Source organism: Hylaeus anthracinus, unplaced genomic scaffold (genome assembly GCF_026225885.1).
Source record: "Hylaeus anthracinus isolate JK02 unplaced genomic scaffold, UHH_iyHylAnth1.0_haploid 11985, whole genome shotgun sequence".
NCBI classification, from domain to species: Eukaryota; Metazoa; Arthropoda; class Insecta; order Hymenoptera; family Colletidae; genus Hylaeus; species Hylaeus anthracinus.
The window spans coordinates 1,574,591-1,599,748 of NW_026534333.1; the positions used below are offsets into that span (position 1 = coordinate 1,574,591).

The 25,158-nt window shown below is 36.4% G+C and overlaps 3 protein-coding genes across 21 annotated transcripts; 1 reads left to right on the top strand and 2 right to left on the bottom strand.

Moving 5' to 3' along the window:
• Positions 1–385: 385 nt before the first annotated feature.
• On the top strand, positions 386–5,334 carry LOC128886987 (protein singed wings 2). 2 transcript variants are annotated; one of them, XM_054142334.1, is made up of 11 exons: positions 386–542; positions 878–936; positions 2,295–2,462; positions 2,536–2,698; positions 2,912–3,068; positions 3,143–3,291; positions 3,689–3,877; positions 4,091–4,249; positions 4,452–4,562; positions 4,757–4,846; positions 4,934–5,334. In XM_054142334.1, exons 1-11 carry the CDS (start codon positions 516–518, stop codon positions 5,117–5,119), a joined length of 1,458 nt encoding a protein of 485 aa, XP_053998309.1. In that variant the 5' UTR covers positions 386–515; the 3' UTR covers positions 5,120–5,334. The 2 variants fall into 2 exon arrangements, with proteins under 2 accessions (XP_053998309.1, XP_053998310.1); XM_054142335.1 differs by having other exon boundaries at positions 895–936.
• A 30-nt stretch (positions 5,335–5,364) lies between these two features.
• LOC128886768 (uncharacterized) lies at positions 5,365–9,151 on the bottom strand. The gene is made up of 10 exons (XM_054141931.1): positions 8,697–9,151; positions 8,236–8,327; positions 7,869–8,082; positions 7,711–7,794; positions 7,458–7,547; positions 7,230–7,384; positions 6,980–7,154; positions 6,512–6,638; positions 6,006–6,184; positions 5,365–5,911 (listed from the first exon to the last, which is right to left on the bottom strand). Exons 1-10 carry the CDS (start codon positions 8,896–8,898, stop codon positions 5,793–5,795), a joined length of 1,437 nt encoding a protein of 478 aa, XP_053997906.1. The 5' UTR covers positions 8,899–9,151; the 3' UTR covers positions 5,365–5,792.
• Positions 9,152–9,275: 124 nt separating this feature from the next.
• On the bottom strand, positions 9,276–24,521 carry LOC128886990 (serine-arginine protein 55). Of its 18 annotated transcripts, none has more exons than XM_054142352.1 (12): positions 24,365–24,521; positions 21,341–21,467; positions 20,469–20,539; positions 18,461–18,556; positions 17,324–17,347; positions 17,117–17,173; positions 16,824–16,893; positions 11,295–11,368; positions 10,992–11,210; positions 10,515–10,640; positions 10,069–10,131; positions 9,276–10,004 (listed from the first exon to the last, which is right to left on the bottom strand). In XM_054142352.1, the coding sequence occupies exons 2-12, from the start codon at positions 21,464–21,466 to the stop codon at positions 9,851–9,853; spliced, it is 1,080 nt and encodes a 359-aa protein (XP_053998327.1). In that variant the 5' UTR covers position 21,467; positions 24,365–24,521; the 3' UTR covers positions 9,276–9,850. The 18 variants fall into 18 exon arrangements, with proteins under 18 accessions (XP_053998327.1, XP_053998332.1, XP_053998324.1 ...); XM_054142357.1 differs by having other exon boundaries at positions 11,022–11,210; positions 24,365–24,520; XM_054142349.1 differs by having other exon boundaries at positions 9,276–9,992; positions 10,069–10,191; positions 11,022–11,210; positions 24,365–24,520.
• Positions 24,522–25,158: the final 637 nt, after the last annotated feature.

Here is a 25,158-nt window from a genome sequence, read left to right on the forward strand (position 1 = left end):
TGAATTAGGCAACCTATACTTACAGATATGTCGGGCCGGTTGCCTGCTTGTAGGCGCAAATGTGCCACCTCTTCGCATATCATGTGCTCCTGATACCAAAATATAAACTTTCCTCAGAATTTCGATACGTACGTGGTATTTCTCGTGCCACCATCTCCCATATCATGTTTTCCTATAATATTCTTCAAACTCACACAATATCGTAAAACAAAAAATTAATATCAGTCGAATTTCATTTGTTGCGAGTAGCGAACAATTCGATTACTCGCAGCCCAATTTTGAACAACTTCTTCGTTCATCTGAAAACATCTAATTATCGTATCGTGCATTAATGCACTATGTAAATCGAATGTCTGCGTCTGCGCCTACAAACTGCAATATGTTCTTTTCCAGTTAAACCCTGGCGACGTCTTAGTTGATCTTGGGCCGAGTGTCGTGGACCAGCTTCGATTTTCTTATTAGCATCGCCAGTTCACGGCTGATGCTTGTGCAATCGAACATGTCGTTTCTTCTCCATGTCGATCGATCATCGCTATCAAACAGTTAAAACTCGCAACGTCTGCGACAGAGATTTGCTGAGAGATGGGCAAAATTTAATTTGAATAATATATTAACCAATACAAAATAAAAAACCGCGCTGCAATTTATTCGCAATGTTTACTCGATTAAACACTTATTCGAATGCGATTTTATTTGTTCCACGTAAAATATAATACCGTTGCATAATTTCGAGTCGTAATTTTTATCGAACAGTCATAGGATCGAGAGTTTTCTGATTTTTATTTGGTATTTGGAATTTTTGTATTTCGATTAGATTACAATTTTGCCCATTTCTGACGTCGACTCGTGTTTTCCCTGTGCTCGTTAACTTCTAGAGTTTTTCCGAAAAATCAGTGGATCAATGAAAATGCGGATAATGTTCAATTTCTTTGTTTTGTAAGTAGACTTTTACAACTGGTCGTATTTTAAATGATTTCGACCCATTTTAAGTGATATTTCTTTTATAGATTTTAGCGACGTAATCAGCAACTTAAAAAAATACAACAAAATTATTTAATGGAAATTTCTTGTGCGTTAATTTATCCTAGACGTTTTACTTTTCTTAGGGAAAGGTATTCAACGTGAGAACTGTTTGAATAGTTGACTATTCACAACGTATAAAATCCAATTACTATTAATCAATAATCTATGGTACGATATCGTGGGAAGAAACATTTCGCGTGTTGAATTCTGAGCAATAATATTTAACTTTTGTATTTGACATTTAATTTCCTTCAAAACCGAATGTATGCATAAATACATTCGGAGGTAAGGTCAGTGCGCAACATTCAGAATAATTCAGGTAAATGTATCACTGAACAGTTAATTGGAAAGCAAAACGAAGGAAACAGAAGTTTCCCCTTACAATTAGGCGGTTAGGGAGATCGATAGAGGGGATCGATCTTCGCGAAAGATTCGAGTAACGGAACAGTTGAGACAACAATGATTAGATAAGTAATAGGATCGCTACTATTTGCATAGAAATGTGTATGTGCATGTTGTTGAACCGCGCTGCATAAGCCGTTGTAAGTGCTTCCGTGTTTGTGGGGGAATTAACCATCGAAAGATTAGATAATATTCCATTAGTGTTTTAATTGTGTATCGAAAATTGTGCACGAGAAAACTTGTGGATATGCTAAATGTGCAAGTATAGAAGTATCTAGATATTTGGATGTTCGACTGTGTTACAATATTAACAAGTGTTAGAATATTCAAGTATCAAAGTTTTCGAAAGAAAAAAATTTTTTAAAATCGGAGTATTCAGTTTGATAAATGTTCAAGTGTCCGGAGATCCAAAGATTCAATGATTCAAATATTCAAAGATCCAAAGATCCAAAGATTCATAGATCCAAAGATTCAAAGATCTAAAGATCCAAAGATTCATAGATCCAAAGATCCAAAGATCCAAAGGTCTGAAGATCCAAAGATCTAAAGATTCATAGATCCAAAGATTCAAAGATCCAAAGGTCTGAAGATCCAAAGATCCAAAGATCCAAAGATTCATAGATCCAAAGATTCAAAGATTCAAAGATTCAAAGATTCAAAGATCCAAAGATCCAAAGATCCAAAGATTCAAAGATTCAAAGATTCGAAGATCCAAAGATCCAAGCATCGAAATATTCAAACGTCTAAACATCCTAATACATAGTACTTCCTAATACGTGTAGTAGTACTTCCCCTATCTAGTATTTCTCTCGTTTCGCAAGAAACAAAACCAAACGAAACAATTATCAATAAATCCGTGGATCAAACAGGACGATGTTTACGGTCTGGAGCACGCAGCTGTCATCTGCGTCTAAGAACGAAGGAACCTGCGACTTGCGTCAGCTGTCTCCAAACACAACCGGCGCAACGTGTGATTTCAAGGAACACGATCATCGTCTCGTTTGCTTTCACGGTCTCGATGATAAATGGAGATCAGGGTGACTATGACGACCCGTTCGTTTCTTACTAACGGACGTCTGAAATGATAAATACATAGTGACGATTATCTAGGGGCGAGGATGTGCGTACTTTGGTCCTTTGCTACTGGTCCTTGGACACGTTCGATCCACAGCATACTCTACAGATGTTCCCCTCCTTACGTAAATTAGTGATTGCAAATGGCAACCTAACTAGATTGGCATCGCCGTTTCCATCCGAGGTTCGATCGATCGAGGTACGAAATTGATTATTTAGAGTATCGTTATATCTGTTAGCTGGAATATTATTAACAATATTGTATGTGGCATCGTTCGTTAGCGCAGCAGTCACTGCGTCATACGTGTTGGAAATATATGTGATCGGCAATATAATAAAACATTTTGTCGAGATCTCGACGAGAATTTGAAACGAAGTAACACGATCAATTATTTGACATTGTTTTCTTCAGGATGTAAGGATAACCGGAACAAGGCTGCAGAAATTCCCCAAGCAGACCTTCGCCGATTTGCCAAGCTTGAAGATCCTCGACCTGAGGAACAACTCCTTCGAGGATGTCGACGTCGAGGCGTTCAACGTTCCCTCGCTACGTCACGTTTATCTTTCCGGTAAGACACCATCGAATCTGTTCCCAGCCTCGATGTTACGATCCCGATAGGCAATGCAAAATCGTTTGGCGAAGGTAATCCCCTGGGATGCACGGAGAACGCGACATGGATATTGAACCAAGAGAAGGGTTCTCTGAGCCGGAAAATCGCTGACAAGGACAGCTTGCGTTGCACCGCGCCGTACGAAGGCAGACCTCTGATCCAAGTCGTGGAGATAATCAAAGTAAACCTGAACGTTGCCGTTTGCTACGGTGTCCCAGAAAATATCGTCAATTTTACACTAAACGTATCAGAATTTTACGTATATCTATTCTTACTATAAAAAGTTACCTTAACCCCTTGTGAAATAAATGTTAATTTTTCAAAAGAAATCCTCAACTTATTAAAGGAAATTTGATATTAAAAAAGGCTCCGATCGTCAGGACTCTCAATGCAGGACTGTATTTCTATTTCGTTTAGTTACGAGCAAAATTATTTGTGATGGAAATTATTTGTATTCTTCTATCCAAGGGAGAAACTCGTCGTTATATAGAGGGATTACTGTAGTTAGCGCGTTCTGGGACATCTTGTTTTCGTGGAAATAAATTTTGCTCTCAACCGAGTGTATTAATCCGTCGCAGACGCTGAAAGAAGAGTGCACCAGAACGATATGCGACTGCGAGCTGGTGTACGTCGTGAGCCAGGGTGGAAAGCATATTCAGAGGCAAACGATGGCGTTTGCTTCGGTGAACTGCAGCCACCGTGATCTGACGGAGATGCCGAGTTTCTTGCCTGAGAATACCACCACCCTTCATCTGACTGGGAACAAGGTTCATTTATACTCGACTACAGTAAAGTCTCTATAAATGCACAAACATCTCTACTATAAGTCCACTGAAACCATCCCTACCACTGGGAGGTTTTTATACGAATCTTTGAAAATATCAATTTGCATAAACATCCGCGGTCTATTTATCGGACTTTTGACGACCGTTTTTAACTCTGAGTCGATCCTATTACGGATTTCATTGGTCCTGTTACAGATAAACGATCTGACGCCGCTCACGACGAATCCTGCGTACAGAGGAGTGATAGACCTGTACATAGACGACAATCTGGTCGAGAGCATCGTCCAGTTGGAGGGATCCACTTGGGTGGATCGTTTTCGGTTGCTCAGCCTTCGTGGGAATAAGCTGACCGACGTTCGTACCACGTTGAACGCAAATTAAAGTACAGACGACACGTTAGCAGAGGGACTAAGAGTCAAATGGTTTTAATTAGTTGTATTATTCTTGACCTGTTGGCCTAAGTGATTTACATAGCGTTACACCTGCAAGAATTAAATATGTTAATTAAGATTTAGAGCGCTTAAGAGATGATCAGCGTCTGCTGGCACTGTTTCAGCTGCCCACCTATGCTTTGGAGAACGTGTTGCAGCACAATAGAAACGCTGTCAGCTTATATCTTGGGAACAATCCGTGGCGATGCGACTGCCTCTTCACGCCTGGTTTTCAGGTAAACGAAGCTTGCAGCCTCTTGCGGCGTAATTTTGTCTAAAATTGAATATAAATTATATATTTTTGCTCAACCTCCTCTCGATATATCGTTCCCCTAGTCTGACATCTATAAACGTATCGATTCTTTCAACGAAGGAAGAAACTTCGTAACGTAGAAAAGAGATTGAAGTTGACACGAGGATTTAATTTCAGGATCTACTGATCAGGTACCCCAATCTCGTGAAGGACATCAACGACGTCAGGTGCTCGCCGACGAATTCCGATGGAAACTCTGGAAAAATCGTGAGCGATTGATGCATTCCACCGCTGAAATAAAATCTCTGAATGTTTAAAGTTTATTCGTTTAATCGTTGCTTAATTTGTTTCAAGATACGTGATCTGACGCGCGTGGAGATCTGCACCTCACCGAACGAAAATCCATTGCTGCATCCCTTGGACGCTTTGAACATCGTACTAGCGTCGTTGATATTCCTCATCATTGGCAAACTCCTGTACGACTATTGGTCCTTCAAGAAAACCGGCAAGCTACCTTGGATAGTAGCCAAGATACCTTAAATGAGAGTTGACCCGCGTTGAGAGAGATCAAATCTTGTCAGGTGGTTTCTTGCCAAGTTAATTGAAGCTTCAAGGACATCTTCCCTTATGAATATTACTTTTTAAACAGGAGTGTTCTCGGAGGATCAGTTGACTCGGTAAGAACTGTAGCTGCGTCTTCCAGCACGAACGTAGCTTTTTATTTGCACATAGAGTCAGGAGATATTCGGTGATACTAGGATCATTAATCTCATCTAGGAGATCAAGGCATTTTCAAGGATCTAATTTTTGGGAAAAATATTTCATTCGGTACACAGTGTTGCGAATGAAGAATGACTTCTGTAGATACACCAGGTTTCCAAGAACTCGAATGTCGTCGAGATTGACTTCAATTTGTTTATAGAGTCGATATATCCAGAATTAGCGTAAGAACCGGAAATGGGGGGTAGCTGAGACGATTCTGAACCACAATTTTCTGTGTAAAAATATCGGATGGCGCATCGTTTTTTAATTATATCCCCATTTTCGGTTCTTGTACTAAGTCTGGGACACCCTGTAGAATCAATTGGATAATATTTAACCCGAGGGAGGTGGCCAGCTATGGAAACAAAAGTGGCTTTGGCTTTAGTAATGGAGGGTTATATTTGTTAATTGTCAATAAGAATTAATGAGGGAAGTTGTCAACATATTTTTCCTAGAGTCGAGGGGTTTTCCGATCTTTAATCTTCGCACCTGCTTTCTGGTCTAGACAGTACTGACGGTACACCTCGTCAGCTGCTGATTTCTTGGCACCGCATTCCCTGATACCGCGACCTGTGTTACATATAACAGCTTATTCAGAAATAGAAGACAATAATGATACAGGGGATTGAAAAATAATTAAAGATTGCTCAAACTTGTAAAGTACCTTCGCATGTGTAGCCCAGCGCTGTACAAGTAGCGACGTAGGTGAAGCCTTGATAAGTTTTCACTTTCTCGACGCAGTACTTTGGTACCGATTGTCCCGTCTCGAGACAGATCTGATATAGTTTTCGCTGAGGCGTTTCTCTAGGGCTATCCGTGCCAAGGCGAATTATTTCCAGCATTCTGTAGAATCAAGTTCACCAATTTTACAGTTTCTTAAGCGCTGATAACTGTAAGTACGATTGTACAAAATAATGTAAATGTATAAATGTATAATACTACTAATAATAACGTAAATGTATGCACAGTAATCCCTGTTTTGGAGCGATAATCTTCTTAAGTAACTGAACCATCAATTGAATCATAGCCTAACGTGTAATTAAAAGCGGGATATTCATTAATTTCGTTGAAATTTAAATAAATATGCGAATACAAATTTATTTGAACCGAATAAAATTGCTAAGAATTTTGATAATCGAAGTTATTGAGCTAGATTTCTGTAGCACGTACTCTTCATCCGAGAGAGGTAAAAGGTTTGAGAGCTTCCCGTCGTTCATCTGATGGTTAGCGATCATCTGCAGTAACGTGGTAGCCAGACTGTTCTTAGCGGTCTCTTCGCTCTCTCCTCGGGCAGGTGCTGTCAATTTAACGAGTAATGTATTTCAGGAATATAAATAAAAATGGTGAGAGGAAAGGTTACCAAAGTGAAAGATTCTTTTCTTTAAAAAAAAAAAAAAAAAAGAACGGATATCTTGACAATTTTCAAATTTTATTATTGCTGTCTGTTCTATGCAAAGAAATTTTGTTTTATTTACTTCGAAAAAGAAAATTAATCTGTGATCATTCTGTACACTGTGACGTGAGTATCGAATAATTGTATACTTTATTATCTGTTCGTAATCTGTTAGTAACGATGAAAATAGAAAAAATAAATGTTCAGCAATGGTCAAGTCGATCCATCCGGTAATAATGTTTTACCAGCAAATTCACCGAGACTGCCGCGAATCACAAAGACGTTCGATTTGTGACGATGGATACCGTCGTTGACGTATTCGTATTTAACAGGAACCTTGCAGCGCTTCGAATAGCCCTCCAGAATATTTAACGGTGTGTTTTGTTCACCGAATTTGGGTGAACTTTCGTCGCCGCTGCCCTTAAATCAATGGTAAATAATGAAACGAACCGTTCTCGACAAATTAGGCGCATGGTGGTGAAGTAGATCATTTACTTGAAGAGAAACGTTTACAGTGTCATCTTTGGTCTCGATCAATTCTTGGCTCGCTACGTTTAGATCAGAATCAATGTCGATCATAGAGTCACCCACGTTATCGATATCGGCGCATCTTCTTTGCCGATGGAGAACAATGCAAGATTTTTCGTGTACTAGGAAATATTTCGTTAAGGATTGGAATAGTAATTATGGTGTCACGTTACTGGTCAAGAAAAATACAATTACCATTCGCAATATCACTCTGGATTTTATGCTCTTCGACTTTATTGGACTTCCTGTCGACAGTAACCGCTTCTTTGTGCACTTGATCCTCTCCTAAAGTAAACATTACATCAGTAAATTGAAAGACGTTCCTAAGAAAACGTTCCTAATAGACAAAATAAATATTCTATTCGAAAAGATTGAATAATATTAATATTGTCAAAATAAAAAATATATATGTCGAATCGCTACCGATCGGTAAAGTATTAGTAGATACCGATAATCGATTTCCGCATGGCATTGTCCACCACTTTGCTCCATTCCTCCAGGCTACGTGCTTCCTTCATTCTCTGATCGACGTCTACATGAAAACAGCGATAAATCGCATAATCGTTACAAAGTGGAATTTTGATCTAATCATTAAACTCCACAGACGTGTGTCGATTTTCAAAGAAGCAGATTCTTCAGCGGTCGAGAATTTGTCACCCGTAGAACGTTGCATCGTTGACGATTCGCTGGATTGCATATCAACGCTTTCATTTCTGAAAATGAAGTTCTTGTGGCTGTTCGAGTTGACATCTTCTTCGTCTACTGTGCTGTTAGAAATCTGTGTCCCTGCGACGTTTCTATCGACATCGTTCTCTGGATTCTTTAATACATAGTGTATTACATAAATAGGTTAAATGTTTGGTTACGAAAGTCGACTCGAAAACATTGGAATTAATTTTCAATTAGGGATGTTCGATTGTGAATCTATTTTGAATCGATTGATTCGCAAAAATCGAACATCCCTAGCCGCGGCACGTACGTCATTTTCGGTGCTCAATGATCCTCTAGCGGAAATCATCAGAGTTGATTCCTCCGAATCAGGAGTGCAGAAGGAGGTAGACGTTTCTAGACACAGGAAAATTGAATAATACTGATATGAACCACAAAGAAATTGTTATTCAACGAAATATGAAAGATAACATCGTTCTGAACAGGGTGGAGATTTATTAACTAGTTTTTGTCACGTATTGCTTTCATAATTCTAGTTGTATAGCTCGGGTACCTCGGGGGTTGCTAAACCCGTACTGTAGCAGCATATTTACATGCCACAGCCTCTGAGGGTGATGAGGACCTAACACAGTGGTTGAAACGTCGAAGAAAAAAAATACATTTGCGTGTGGTTTAGAAATTTTAACCTAAAAATTATTTTTATCTTGATAGATAATATTATATTAATACTTTGAGAGAATTGATTGTGTAAAAACGCAAACCAACCAATCTCTCGTTGGCAGGGTGCTCGTAGCTGCATAAGGAGATCCTCGGCACGATCGACCACCGCCTCCATTTCACAAAGGAGGGGCGCAGCGTTTGGAAATCTTTCTGTTATCATACTCCACACCATCTCAGCGTCCTCAGCCCCGTGTAGTGACTTTGGGAGATCATTTTTTTGGCACGTAGAGTCCCGGCGTCCCGACATTCGAACAGAACAATCTATCGCAATCCCCTCGCTCAAGCATCTGTCTAAATGTCAAGAATGCCTCGTGTTTACATCATGTTGACAGACGTACGATACGAGACATCAAAGTTTGTATAACAACCAAAAGATTTTGAGCAGGTTTATAGTTGGCTTTGATCATGTAAAGATTACAAAAGTAAGAACTCTTTAGTCATCTATTGTTCGATAATTTAGATATTTCAACATTGGCTAAAATTTATAAATGAAACCATATCGTCTAATGAACTTGTAACAATTTAATTTAAACTTCAGTTACTGTTTTCATATTGTTTGTTAACAAAATGTTGTAATGGTAAAAACTGTATTTGGATGTTATTAAAAAGAACAAGGACGTATGATAGGCTTGGCATGAATTTTTATTGACAATAAGATACCTCTTACCACTAAATTTAATACACATCACATATTTTTCCACATTGTAATGTGTGATTGTTAGGAATATATACAAAAAGCCATTACAGGAAATCCTCGATATACGGAGATACATCGAAAACGTGTAGAATCCGTTTAAGGTACGTATGAAGACATCTTATTTTTCTAAATGCGAGTCGTGTTCAGAAGGATGTGTACAATATATAATTAAAATTATAGTGAAACCAACGTACCACAATTGGTTCGGTAAATAACCCATGTATAAATTAATTACTCTTAAGCCGATCGTCAAAATTACATGTATTTTTCAAATTTTTATATTTCTTTAGCGATTTTTAGAATTTCACTTATCATAAAACGATGTATAATTATGTTAATTACAAGTAGTGTCATAAAAATTGACGTCTTAAATCAAGGCATGATGAAATTGGCTTCTTGAATGTATTTAATGTAGAAAAAGAAGGAAATTAAAAGAGAAACTTTTTCAAGCTTCACTCCCATTAATCCCTTTCATTCATTCCATTCGCTCCCCTTCGCTCCCTTAATCAGATTTCATTTTGTTATTTTCTGGAGATTTGTCCCCGTTCATTGGCGAACGTGAGCGGCTACGGCTTTTGCTATGTTTGCTGCCCGATCTGGATCTTGATCTATCACCTCTTGATCTTTCGCGACTAGATCTGTCTCTGTAAGAATAACTGAATTAAAAGGGACGACTTCTGAATTTGCTTGTCTTGCGCTAATTATATCGATTAAACTCACTTTGAGGGAGACTTGGCTTTGGATTTGGACTGCGACCTGGACTTTGACCTCTCGGCCTTGGACCTAGAACGAGATCTGGATTTGGACTTTGACTTAGATTTCGACTTTGAGCGGTCTCTTGATCTGTAAAATTATAGTTCAAATGAAAAGGAGACAGAAAATTATACAAGTAAAAATACAATTGAAACTTCTTTTTTTTTTTTGGTTGAATGAGTGATGGTTTGTGTACAAAAATGAATATAAGCGTTGAGAGGCCGTGTAAACGAGCCCAAACACAATGCCAACAACGTGGGAAGGGTGAACGTGTTGGATATATGTGTGTTCAATAGTTGATAAAATTGCGCAAGAAACAAAGCAAATAAATAAATAAATGCCAAAACATTGAAATAATGGACTAATTAATCGAGAACGAACAAATAAATATACTAAAGGATCGGGATACTTACTTGGATTTGGAACGCGAGCGGCTACGCTCGGGGGATTTGGATTTGGACTTTGATTTGGATTTTGAATGTGCCCTTGATTTGGAGCGGCTGCTGCGGCGGCTACGGCTACGAGTGCTGCGACGACTCCTAGTACAAAAGAAAAATGTTCTTGTCAGATGATTTTAACGGCAAATTAATACAAACAAAAAGAAAAAAGAAACCTTAGCCAATTTAATTCAGTGTAATGTGTATATGAATATTTTATGTAAAAATAAAAAGTGTTTGTAATGTCCGTCTCTTTACAATTGCAAGTAATGAAGTTACTACTCTATAAATTAATCCATTTATGTCTTGCTTTTTATATAAACGTAACTATTCATTGTCATTAACACAGTTCGAAAGTTATACTTTTTGCAAGGTCTGGAATTTTTACTTCCATAAATGGATTAATGTAAAAAGTAAAATGATGATTGGAGACGTTGTCGCCCCCGATAGTACCTTGACCGGGTTCGAGAACGACGATAATACCTTGAGCGGGAGCGGGATCGGCGACGAGATCGTGATCGTGATCGTGATCTCGACCTCGAACTGGATGACCTTGAGCGACGACCACGTCTTTTGTCTTCGATAAGCCTAATCCTACGTCCGTTCAGTTCTGTGTCGTCCAATTTGTCGATAGCGTTCTTCAAGTCTGAATATGTTGCGAATTCTACAACTCTGCGAACATTAAATATTATTATTTAAATAAATTGAACAAACTAGTTGTACATTAGGAGTTTTTCGAAATAATTGCAAATTTACCCTTCATTTCTGCGTTGCTTGTGTGCATCTGCGTACGTCACTTCTCCAGCCTGTCTCATATAATCCTTCAAATCCTGGAGCATCACACAAGAACAAGAATTAATACATTGCAATGACATGAACAGGTTTATTTTATGATTAATCATGAGATACGATATATTATATTCACGTTATGAATAATACTAAATTGTGTTCCTACACTAAGAGTAACGCAGAGGTTAAAAATGTATCCTGTGCACTTTTTTGTATCCACTATGTCCTATGTAAATCCTTTTTCCTTGCGAAAGAATTATACGAAAATCTATCCTTACTGAAAAAAAGCCAAGTAAATTGTCCTGTCTCTGTCCACATCTTCAGTGCTGAATATTAGGTTGAAAATATGTGCTCGAATTTAGTATCTGCGATTGATGCAACCTTTCTTTTTATGCAATTCAATCTTTAAAACAAGTATAGTCGTTAAACAAAAAGAAACCTCCACCCTGCAGAAAACTGTCTAAGGATATTCAAATAATCGATTACTCCTCTACGAAGAAATCGACGGTTTGGACTAATATTTCTGCAGAGCAGCTCACAATGTATAATGTCACCGTAGCAGATCGTTAAATGCTTGAACGATCATGGTAAAATAATGTTTGGGTAAAAGAAATTAAAAGATATTTCTGTGGTCGTTCTTAGAGTCTCTTCAAAATATAAATTAAATAGCAAACTTTGTGGATCGATCAGAAACTATATCGATCGTTGAAAAGATGGAACTGCATAAGGCAGAGAGAAAGACAAGTTGCTCGTAAAATTAACATGAATAAAACGGATACATGTATGGTGATTGGTATCACAAATGCTGAATAAACGTTCCTCTACAAATGCTTACTATTGCAAAAACTTATATTTCAAAGCTGACACAAAAATAAATATTTAACATTGCACTAATAGTTTCAAAGAAAAAAAAAAAAAAAAAGAACAGAATTTTCTAAAGAGATATTATTTAACCGATATAAGAAGAAAACAAAAATATTTTTCACTGGTCCTCCATTTAGTGACAAAAGAAGACGGAGAAGAAGAAATCCATTTAATGTGAAAATGTGAGCCACAATATTTCCTCGCTACTCTGTCGCGGTTGGGGAACTCATCTGTTTTGGAAAAATCGTGATCCTCTTGAGGCGTGTATCCTTTATATTCTCTTTCCACTATGATACGCAGCGGTCTATTCTTCTTGTCTTCATGAAAATCTTTGGTATCCATCTGTCTTGTCTCTCTCTTTGGCATCCGTTGCATTTGTTCTCTTGGACGAAACTTGTGTTCTTGTATTTGTGGGAACCAGGTACGGCTTATCTTGTGGACTCTCTCGTGTTAGGTGCGTGCTTGTATACCAGTAGATATTCTCTCTTTCAGCTTAAGGTCTCTTCGTATCATCCATGACACCGGTTTTCTCAAAAAACTCGTGCAAACGCGCTCGAAGAAACAAAAAGCAATTAGAATCATGTGTTGATACACCATGACACTTCCAATGAATTGACTGCAAAACGCTTGGTTACCTTCCATTTGGTATCCCCCTCTCACCAGTGTTGGGCAAGATTTAATCGATTGAAATGCACAATTGTTAATTACTTGTAGCGATTAAATTAATTTTTAATCGCTCACAACGATTAAAGTAATAATGGATCGATTCGATAACACCGCTAAAAATCTTATTGTTAATTTATCAATGATGGTTGTGAACTGCTCAAAATGAATTTAATTAACCAAAGATTAGATCTATCTAATGATTGATTCCAGACATTCCCAAATTTTGCTCTCGGAGTAATTACATAAATTGTTATTTAACGTTATTTCTTTCCAGTATAATTCATTTTTTCCTTCTAAAAATCGTAATTTGTGTTGCTTTAATATGCATGTATGCTGTATATATATTTATTTTGTTTTCGAAAATAAAGCGAATTTCAACATTTATCACAATTGTATGATATAAAACGGTTGAATTTCAATTTTTCATTTTAGAACCAAACAGAGAGTATGTTACGAAATGAATAGTACTCCATGATTTTTAAAGATTAAGAAATGGCGTGCTATTGATTAAATTTTCAATCGTCGTGAGCGATTAACAATTGAGGAGGCAGTCTGGTAATTTCAAATAGATAATTTTTTTTTTTTTTTTTTTTTTGTTAAATATACAAGTCTTAAATTTTGTTTAAAGTTTGTGAGAAAACTAGAAGAATTGACAACGCTATAACAATTCAAGTCGACCTTCTTTTGTTGTCCTGTATTGCGTATTACCTTAAATGAATAAAAATAACTACAACATTGTTCAAAAAAAGGAAACAAAAAATATCTCATTAAACTACATTTAAAAAACTATATTGTTATTCAATTTTATTTTGATCCATAACTACTTCTTCTTATACTTAAAAAAAATCATAGAGAAACTGCAACTTTCACAGCCCTTAAAGTACCAAACTGCTCCAATAATTTAATCGCCAATCAAAATAAACATAAAAAAGTAAAAATGATCGATCTTGTGTAGTCTTCGAGCATTTATTCAACATTATTTTTACCAACAATAAAAGGACAACTCAGAAAAGTTGTTTTTAGAGGTTTCGAATTAAAATCTTGTTTTTACAAATTCTTTAACGTTTCAAGTTCAATTTATGTTTAGTTCTGTTCCATACACTTCTAATTTTATAATGAAAATAAGTTTTAATTAAAAATTGTAATATATGTAAGGAATCCTCATCAATATAAGAACATATATTTTATTTCTCAATCAGCGTCTAGTGATTTAAATTGCTTGCAATTTACATTTTTCATTAATATTATTATTCGTTCTTGTAACTATTTTTATAACTATAATTTTTTAACATAGCTTCTATATTTTATCAAAATTTCGAGCCTTACTTTTTTTTTTATGTTACACTCTATATTTATCTGTAAATTTTAGGAATAAATGCTTCGAAGGGGACTCTTATTGCTCGCCAAATATGTTAAACGAATGCTCCAAGGCCTCACAAGGTACCATTTTAATTAATCGTCAGTTTACCATTTTTAGAATATATATACTTAGCGTATATATTTAATGGTGCGATGAATTACTTGAAAAGAATAAGTCGACTAATGCCCAACTCTGTTCCTCACGCATCCAAAAGAAGAGAAACTGAATATGATACAATGAAATTGCCTTGCATAAAGAAAAGTTGATTACTTCCTTGAACAACAAAGGTTCGTTTTCGTTTGCGAAAATACAAAACGCGTGCTACGAGTGCGAAATCACTATAGCAAAGAAATCGAATTCCAACGGATGACTGAAGATACATGAGTGATACAAAGATAATTTTCAAACGAACGTGGATGCCTAATTTCGAGCACTATATAATATATATATATATGTTACAAGTAATTGTTAAGAACTGGTATCCTGCATCTGGTACTGGTTTTATTTGCGTGTGTGCACGGTTCTTCAAGCTCGTCGGAATGATTTCAATATATATATGTATATATTATAGAGAGAGAGATATAGAAATAGAGAGAAAGAGAGAGAGAGAGAGAGATCTATATATATGTGAAAACCACCTGAACTACGGTGCACAGTTATATAACAAATATATATGACGATATATATATATATATATATATAACAGTAAATGAGAAACAAGTTATACAAGTGTGTAAGTGTATAGAGATATATAATAGATATAATGTATATATCTAAAGAGTACACTCGGTTAAGGTGACGCATTTACCTTGGGCCCAGGCACCACCTTGCTTACGGACAGAGAGAAAGGCCAGACACAATCGGCGCTTGGTCGGGTCGAACGGATCTGTGTGGCGTAGTCGCGGATGGTTCGGGTTTCGGCCCGTGTATGCCCTCATGGGTGGCCGCTGCCTGACTTACTAGATGGCTAGGTTGGTGGCGTACCAGTAGCAGTAACAGTCGTGGTGTAATAAATGTGATAGTAAGAGAGTTACATGGTGAAGACGGTGGTCACTAATTAATTGAAGGATAAAGGAGGCAGAGTTAAAGAGTCGTGATAAGATATGTTTTTTTTTGGTGAGTAATCGAGACTGAGGAATATAGCAGAGAATTGGTGGCAGTGATGGAACACAGAGTGACGGTTGTAGAGCATCCAAAGAAACAGGTCAGAGTCGTTTGATGATTCGTAGTGGCAGACGTTTTCTCTCTCCACGGCAATCATTGATGAAGAGGATCGCAGATACGTAAGAACCTATGCGTCACTGGGATTGTCACTGGGTTTCACCACGTATCACTGCGCAAGTAGTAGTAGGCGGTAGGTGGTAGGTGTACCCAGTGCCACGCGGCTATCTCTCTCACCCGGGACACCTCAGAAACCAACTTGGTGCCACTTGACCTCAAGGCGGGCCCATCGCGTGCATCGTCATCTTTATCATCGCACATCATCAGTCTATTGGCCCTACCGGTCGCCCCTCCTCGGCGAAGAGGACATGGCTCTTCGGAAAGAACATCAATTTTATTGTTTTTCTCAACTGTTGGCCGAACGTAAATGAAATAATAAAATTGAAAAAGGAACACGTCCAAGTAATCGAGAAATCGACTGAGTGAGAGAAAATTCGTTTTACATCAAAAGGACAACCAATCGTTCGAAAAGTACACCGATAGACGATTCGTATATGTATATATTATATTTATAATGTATATTGATCAAGTAAGACTTGGTCCACGTATTGCGTGCGGAGCAGAGCTATTTCTGCCCGCCTACTTTCAATTCGTTGGCATGGATTTACATATTATATACGTGCGTGTATATCATATCTTTCGAGCAGAGGTTTGCGAAAGATTGGAGTGCGTCCTGGTTATTTCCCACATCTTTCCCAAGATTGCCATTTCGTAAATCTCATCTATTTGTCTTCTTCTCCGTTCGATCCGTTGTTTGTTGTCTCTTCGGTTCTCGCGCCTCTTCTTCCACAAGCAGCACGCTCCGATTTCCATCCGAATTACGAGCTTTGGCGTTCAAGGCTGAACGTTTTTGCGTTTTCGAGATTCATGCCTGGTTCTACTCTTATCTCGGGGATTGCACATGTATCTTTCCATCCACGTTTTTGCAGCACCTTTCTAATCTTTCTTACTCATTTAACGATGTTCACATTTTCGTCTCGTGCATCGAGACCGGACACGTGTGTGTGTGTATGTGTGTAGGTATGTTTTATTTGTTCAGGACAAAAAATTTGGTACTTCGAATTGCCATAGACTTACTTGATCAAAATGTACATCTTTCTTTTCATTACTCAAAACAGAAGAATATATATCTCGGCCTCGGAATAGAAGAGAGAGAAAGAGTTTAGATGAGTAAACGAACTTAAAATGAGGAAAAGAAAAATCGAATAAGAAACATTTGTAATACTAAAATGCCGCGTGTAAGTTTGGTTCGACTCGGGAATGCAAACTTTTTTTGTTTTTGTATTGAAGCCTCGAGTAGCAATCAAACTCACATAGAAAAAAGCTATTCGTCAAACGTAAAAAAAAAAAAAAACACAAAACAAAAGGGTACAGATATTGCTTACCTGCCAGCTGACGCGACTCGAGAGATTTTCCACGGTGAGCCGATACTCGGTGCGTGTGGGTGGTCCATATCTACAAAATGAAAAACATATCGGTATTATTACACTGAATAGTTTCTATTGCAGGTTTGTCTTGGACCTGACTTTACGTAATAAAATAGTAAAACTCTAAAATGGAAACGCAAAATGTACTTAATAATATTTCTTATTTTTCTTTAAATTGAATATATTTGAAAAGTTAAATTTAATAAATGAAAAAAGATGTATCGTTAGAGCGTAACATTGGATGTATGTACCTGGGCAATGATTGCTTGTAGCTAGATGCGGTCCTCGTGTTTCTGTTCACACTATCTCTGCAAAAAGGGATGTCATGTGAACAGAAATAACGGATCGTTGGTTAAACCTTCAGCAAATAACTACAGATCTGCACTCATTGCTCAGGCACACAATCAATCACCTGTTCCAATCGAATCAAATCTACTCAAAATGCAGCAATAGCGTACCTGTCGTGCCGCATATCGTCTCGGCTGTAACAAACACAATACCACACATCTATTAGTCGCCAATTACATTCGTTCCACCTCTCTCGTCTACCAGTAATATCAACATAATGTCTGGGAGGGTTATATCACTAGGCATTATGCTTATAAACGGTTCAGATTTCTCAACTAGCGATTCTGGATTCCATTAGTTCGACATACTCGGGAGAGCAGTCAAATCCAAGACAACCAATTCGAACTAATTAGAAATCGGCGTGTGCCTAGACGAACTTTTTCGTTGTTGCGAAAAAGGCAAAGCTTTGTATCACGCGCTCTCTATTCTAGAGCTCATCATATCCAAGGTTACGTTCTTCCCTGCACCAGGCGACATGCAAAATCATTTTCTTACATTCTCATACAAAGTCACATTAACAATGCACACAAGAAAGGAAAATTAGCAAATCATGGAAGTATCTCTTGAACCATCGAAAAGCAGGGACGGGCAAAATCTGATTAAAGAAAAGAGAAACAATTAGCGGTATAAGCAAGGTTAAACGCTTCAACGTTTCGGATGACCTTTAACAATAATTTGAAACATCGATTATTTAAATAACTTCAGAAGGAACAAATATAACTTCACATACAAAAGAAAGAATTACTGGAACAAAATGCAGGGGGGAAACGATTATATAATTGCAAGGTACTTATAGACATATAACCTTCGTATCGTGTATGGTCTAATTTAAAAATCAATAATTCACTCGAGTAGACATTATTTGATCTACTTAGAATAACTGAATATAATCTTAGACGTCACATTAAGAAAATCACATACATATGAATAAGAAATGTATAGAGATTTTGTACTTATCAGTACATGCCTAAATATTCCACGATAAAAATAATCAAAGTAAGATATAATAGAAAAGTGACGATTTACATTTTGTTCCTTTTGAAATTCTGCAACGTACTCGATGTTTCAAACTGTCGCTGAAGAAAGATTTAACAGTTATTCGTAATTTGTAGTCTAGAATTTTGCCCGTCTCCGTCGAGAAGCTTCTGGAAACTTGAAGATTTTGCATGTCTCGAGTTGGCTGCCATCAGGGTAGTAGGGGATAATGATCGCTCTGATAAAATAAAAAAAAGGATAGCGTGTCTTACGCAGATCGCCTCGAGTCCCCATAACCACCACGGGAGTCACCATAGCGCCACTGGTCACTACCCCTAGGTGTCCCCCGGGCCCTCTCTACAGTAATTCTGTAACAAGACACATTGGATATGCTTACTTGTCTCTCCAGGAGCGTGAGCGTCCGTAGCCACGGTCGCCTCGCCTCCCTGAAACACCCCGTGCTATCTCCACCGCCACTCTGAAACACACCCAACAAAACCCCGCCTAAGTCCTCGACTAATTCTTACTCTAAAGGTGCTTCCTTCCTTCCTTCCATCCATTTTCTTTCCATATCCTCAGCCTCCTCTCGAAATCCGTTCAAATATCATCAGTCCAGCCACAGAGGCGCTGTCCCCTCTCTCACGCTTGTCTTCATATCCTTTCTCTCTCTAATTTTCTAGTTGCTGTCCACTTAACGCGCGACTTATATTCACCAATCTAAGTGTACACACTTAACCGTTGTACAGGCTTTCTCATAATCGACTGGGATCCGCATACTCGATTCGCTTATATCTTTCCGCGTTGTTATTTTTCATCCAACGCTTAAGAACCAGACAAATTGTTCACAGGATCGCCAGAGAATTATGAAAACGCATCGACTACCGTCTTGTTTTGTATATTTTTTTTTTTCTTTCGTTTTCTTGTTACATACTTTTTTTTTTTTTTTGTAAGAAGCAATATACATTACTTATATCATAAAATGCTGAGTCATTCGTTATATATATAAAGTATCAATATATAGTCAGTTTATGATCGGGGAATTGATGGAAGTAGTTCAAAATGGCGGCAAGTCACATCGGCTATTTAAGTAGAATGCACTTTTATTCCAGAACAAATCCAATCGATAATTTGGAGGACAGACGCCGTTTATCGAAAGCGTTGACTTAAAGGCAATAGAAACCAAAAGTTTTTTTTACACAATTGGCGGTTCAAATTAATATAGAAGCAACAGCAGATAATATTACTGGTACAAGATGAAAATATTCAAAGAGAGCTCTAGAACGACTTTGGTTACTATGCGCGGACTTTACTCTTTGAACACAGATAATAGAAATAAAATTTTGAAAGAGCAAATATCGTTATTTACATATATTGTTACATGAATACAAATGATAGTAATTAGTAAATTATATATAAGTACGGATATTATTGAATTATTAATTTTTTTCTGCTTTGTTTTTTTTTTCAAAGGACAAAAAAATCTACGATGCCTTTAATTCCAAATTCAAATATCTCGGGAACGTCTAGAACGAAAGCACTTCACTCAATAATACACAAAGGGTGTTTAAATAAAAATACTAACATATTGTCAATGCTATTGCTTCTCATGAACAATCCTACTTGTTCTGTGCAACATTAATAAAATTGAATAACTCTTGTGTCAAGAAATTTTTTCAAGAGATATCAAATTTAATAAATACTTGCTAACTTCAAGCTGAAACTATTAGTATTAATCAGAGATCGGAAGGATTCGCAACCGAATACTAAATTTCGAATGATGAATAAAAGATGAACTTTTGATTAATTATTTGCTGCATAAAAGTTACAATTAGAATTATATAATTGTATTACGCTTCCAACGAATAAGTAACCACACAGAATTTTTAGTAGTTATTATTCGAATCAAATTCTCCCCATCTCTGGTAATAGTTATGTATGCTAATGTTGCATTTTTCAATATACGTATGTTTAAAACACAACTATAATAAATATATTTTGTACACATGAAAATTAAATCTTGCGATCGCCAATAATTACATTGTATCAAATATCCTAAAAGAAATGTGCAATTAGAAACTACAACTTTGAGTGGTACCATTTTATGTCTGGTACCAATAATATTATAAAAGATTTTAAAAGTGGATCAATGATCCACAAATCAGATGAATTGTGAAAAGAAACTAATCATGCAAAACATGCTACCTACACCATTCTCCTAATATACGCTTTTTTTTTTCTGTATGTATGAAACGTATGTATCAATAAAATAGTACGCATTACCTTTCTCCTAGCAGCTCCTTCCCATTAAGCTCGTACACGGCGTCGTCTGCGTCCCTATAGTCGTCAAATTCCTGCGAACAGAACACATTCGTTACAAATCAAAATTACAACAGATGTCGATCAATTCCAGCTTCGGCATGCAGCGGGATTTTGTATCACTCGTATTATTAAATATGTCTTATCAATAAATATAGGTACATTTGTACAATCGGTAACGCAGTATTTCGCCAATTCTTGTACAATGCATATATCAATATAACATTGCTGCGACGGTCTATTTAAAAGAAGTAATTTCATTAATAACATAAATAATTTTGATTCAGCACCACCAGAAAGATTTTCAATATAATTTAATGGACGTATTTCACATATTCGTGACAGAAATTAAACATTGAAAACATATTTGTACACGATACTGTTCTGGAACTGTTTGTAATCGGTGATTTACCTAGGAAGCAATGGAAGATTAGGTGTTGGTTATGAGTAACAAAATTCCCCTTGATTATACATAACTTACAAATATTTTGTAGATTAATCGATGGAAACCAGCACACATCTCCATTAAGCAGCCACAGTACCAATGTGTTCAGGGCTCAAGGTAGGTCAGATCAACTCACGAGTTCGAGTTATATTCAAAATGAAACACTTTACACTCTACACGCTTTGGTCCATGATCGAACGGTAAAATATAACTAATATTTTTTCATTGTAAGTTAAAACATTTTCGAGTACTTCAATCTTTCTTTGATATTTTAACGATTTTTTAAATCAAGAATGTTACAGCGTTATTGAGAGATTTGTAAATAACATAGGACCAAATTGAGTGTGGCAAAGTGTTGGGTACATATTTAGAATTTGATACAGGTACTTACAACAAAGCCGTAACCATTCTTGATGAGGACATCACGGAATCGACCGTAGCCTCTGAAAAATCTCTCAAGGTCTCTTTCCCTGGTGCCGTATGGAAGCCCACCGACATAGACCCTTGTCCCTACCATACTGTAAAAAAAACAATTGAACCACATTAGACTTACCACAAAGGCAAATCCATTCTTCATAGCGACCTCCTTGATTCTACCATATTTCCGGAAGAACTTCTCAAGGTCGCGCTCTCTCACCCGGTATGTTAATCCACCAACGAATACTCGGGTGCTCATTCTTAAAGGAAAATATAAAAACACCATACATAACAGGCTTCCTTAAGAACCTGCCATTTTTAGTCACATGACAACATAAGAAAACTGTTACGTTAATTTTCGAATATTCTGGCTGAGAATTGCAATGCAACTCATTTATGAAATTGACAATAGCGCTATTATTATTATTATTATTTTGTTTTCTAAGTAACTTCAATTGAGAAAAAACTGATGTATCGAGCAAAGGAAGAAGACTTTGCGAGCAAGATACAATTTATACTGATAATAATAAATTGATCAGAACAAGTCACAAGTGCAATACAGAAGTGCTGTTCGTAACAAACTAAGACAAGAATGTATACAAAAGGCACATGTTGTGCTTCACCATACATCCTATATTAATCATCACACAATATAATTGAATAGCTACAACACGCTAGAAAATTTATGGGATGTTTGATAACTACAATATGGGATCGATTTACAACAAATGAACATAAATTTAACTTGACTGCAATGTTTACAATAAGAAAAGAAAAACTAACATGCTGTATATTAAAAAATGTTTGTATGTAGACAATACATATGCAACTTGGAACTACTTATAAGGGAGCATTATGACTTAGACATTGATCTTAATGAGACTATAGAAATGTTCATTGATGCAACAATGTGTGAAACTCTGTTATATACGCATGGTAGTTTCTTTCTTGAAGTGGAAAAGTTCATTGTACTGTTGGATCAATTAACATTTGTGCAATTTCATTAAAATCAATGTATGACAGTTCATTATGTTCCCCTGTTAATGTTAATTGCATACATGTGAGAATAATGAAAGTAAGCGTTATATTTTATGCATCAACAATACTCAAACAATACTATAGAATGTTCATAATGATCTACATTTTATGAATATACGTAAACAAAGCTGAAGCAGCTTGTCAAATGTTTTTCTAAATTCTATTATTTTTCAAAGCTTGAAAAGAAAAGAAGTATACAGTACAATTTGATGCAAAAGTTCTATTAACATTATGTTAAGCACATCTCATGCACTTGTGGGTAACGACAAACACTTGTTATCAATATCATTTAAAAAAAAAGTTTAGATACTTAGCGCATGGATGATATATGAATCATTATAGAATATGCTAAAGTATTTGTCTCCATGCTTACTCAGCCAAAAACGTGTTTACGCGAGAATGAGATGAGTGTGAACATTAGTCGTGTTCGGTCTTGCATCAATATTGCTTGTTCAAAACAAAAAACATAATGCTACAAATAGTAGAAAAGATATATAATGAATATAAGTAAAATTTTGTCCATTTCTGCTCATCTTTTCCACCATCTGCAGGTTCAGAATATAACATAGGAAACCATGAAATTATATTCAATGTACCGAACTCGTCTAATGTCACAGGCGAAAAATTAATAGAAGCAAACATATACATTAATTTACATTAAACGAAATTTTCGAGTTTCGATGTACTTTGTCAAAAGAAAATTTTCGTTTGTTGATAATTTTGAACAATAATAGCGACTCTGTAGACTAAAATTCATAAAAGACAAAAGTACTTAACCTAGAAATTACAAAGATATTGGCTCTATTTGAAAAATCAAAAACAAAGTAACTGAAGCTGTTAATACTCGAAAAACAGATAATGTTTTTTCTGTGAAATTATCAAAAAACGAACGCCTTCTTATATTATCAATTCGACACCACAATATCGTAAAAACAACAAACATATATTGTTTATATACTTTGTTAACGTTGATTATCGTAGCATTAACCTTTGAAGGGTCCGAAATTAATTATTTCTGAATGCAAGTCGTGTAAAATGAACTTTTAGTCGCTTTATTCACGGTGTTGCTCGAATCCGAATGTAATCCACGTCGACACGTTGTTAAGCATCGTTTCCTATTGTTTCCTTTCGCGAAGTCTAACATGCGCTCCTTTAAAGGTTAAAAGCTATCGATACCATGTTTTTCAATGAAAGTTCTGCTCATTATTTGTGAGTAACGACATTTACATTCTACGAGGCGAAAGAAACTTGATTCAGAAAATACAATATGTTTCGTACTCTAGCGACAAACTTTTATTGGACACCCGTTTCATAAAATGGCGGTCGTGCGATTGCTTATCGCCGCCTTTTTTGTTTGCTACGCAAGCGTTTACGAGCGAATAAAAAATGGAATATATATATATATATAAATACAGCACACAATTTATTCGTAAATAAAGAAAGGAAATACGAGGCGATTTTGCTAAAGAAAAAGTATGCACCACTTCCTAAAAACAACTTTTTAGACAATAGTGTTGCAATTACTCACGGAATCTCTTTAAGACTATCATTACGACGAAGTGCGAGTAAGATTATTCAATGTTGAAGATAAAGCATTTCAAATAACCTATTGGTGGCGATAAAAACCGCGGAATACGATCAATTGCGTCGTATCATTGATTATGGAAAAATGCTTAGTAAGCGACTAGCCATACGACGCAGATATTACGAGTTATTATATAGGCATACATTAAGAAAATTCTCGTAATAAACGATAACTGATAAATTGAAGATACGAATGAGTAATATCACCGTTGATCAAGTACCGTTAATACATCATTAATGTGTCGAGAACACTCGTCGCGGATCGTGGCTGTTACACATCCATTAAAACGAAAATATTTCCAAACAATTCACTTTCCCTCGAGCGTACGTGATCTTATAGAATTTAGAAAAAAAAAACCGATGTTTACAAACTTACCTGAATGCACGTAAAACAACGCTGTCTCTATCACCAAAACCTTATGTTCTTTCACGATATGATACCACTGAAATTACTAGAAGAAGTAATGATCGGCGTCTGAAGTAAGATGGCTCGCTGCAATAACGGAAACAAAACGGGGTTCACAAGCCTGAAGACAAAGTCTCTGGCTGACCAAGTCTCGACGCCAGGCGTCTACCACCGGAAACCCACGACGATTCCAAGCAAATTAAAATAACTAAAGTGAATGAAATAAAATTACCGCGTGGAATATATGAAATATTCATATTGTTGATTTATTTTATGCAAACATATTCTTTAATATATTTTATTATGGACTGTTACTCCCACCCCTTCAACGATTGTGTTATGATTAAGTTGCGATTAACTACGTTCAAGATAATTACATCATAAATATCTATTAGTTTAGTCATTTCATTGTTAACGTAATCTAATCGCAATTATTTGTTATTTTTATTATACTGCCGGTCAATTGCAAATGTGTGTAGGATATGAATTCGGTTCGAGGTAATTGTATATTGTGATATTGGGCGGGAAATTTAAAACATAGCCACGTTTCGATCGTTTAATTTTTGTACTCGAACGCGAGTGATGATATTATTCTAAACAATCAAGTTAAAGCAAATACTAGGTATATAAACTGTTCCGACTTTTGTAAATTATTCTGTCTGATTTTTGACTTATTCGTTTAATTTTTACATACATTTCTAAGTATAGTTGTTGAAAAATAAATTGTGAAATTTCTTCAGTATGGAAGCTTTTCCTGGCAATGA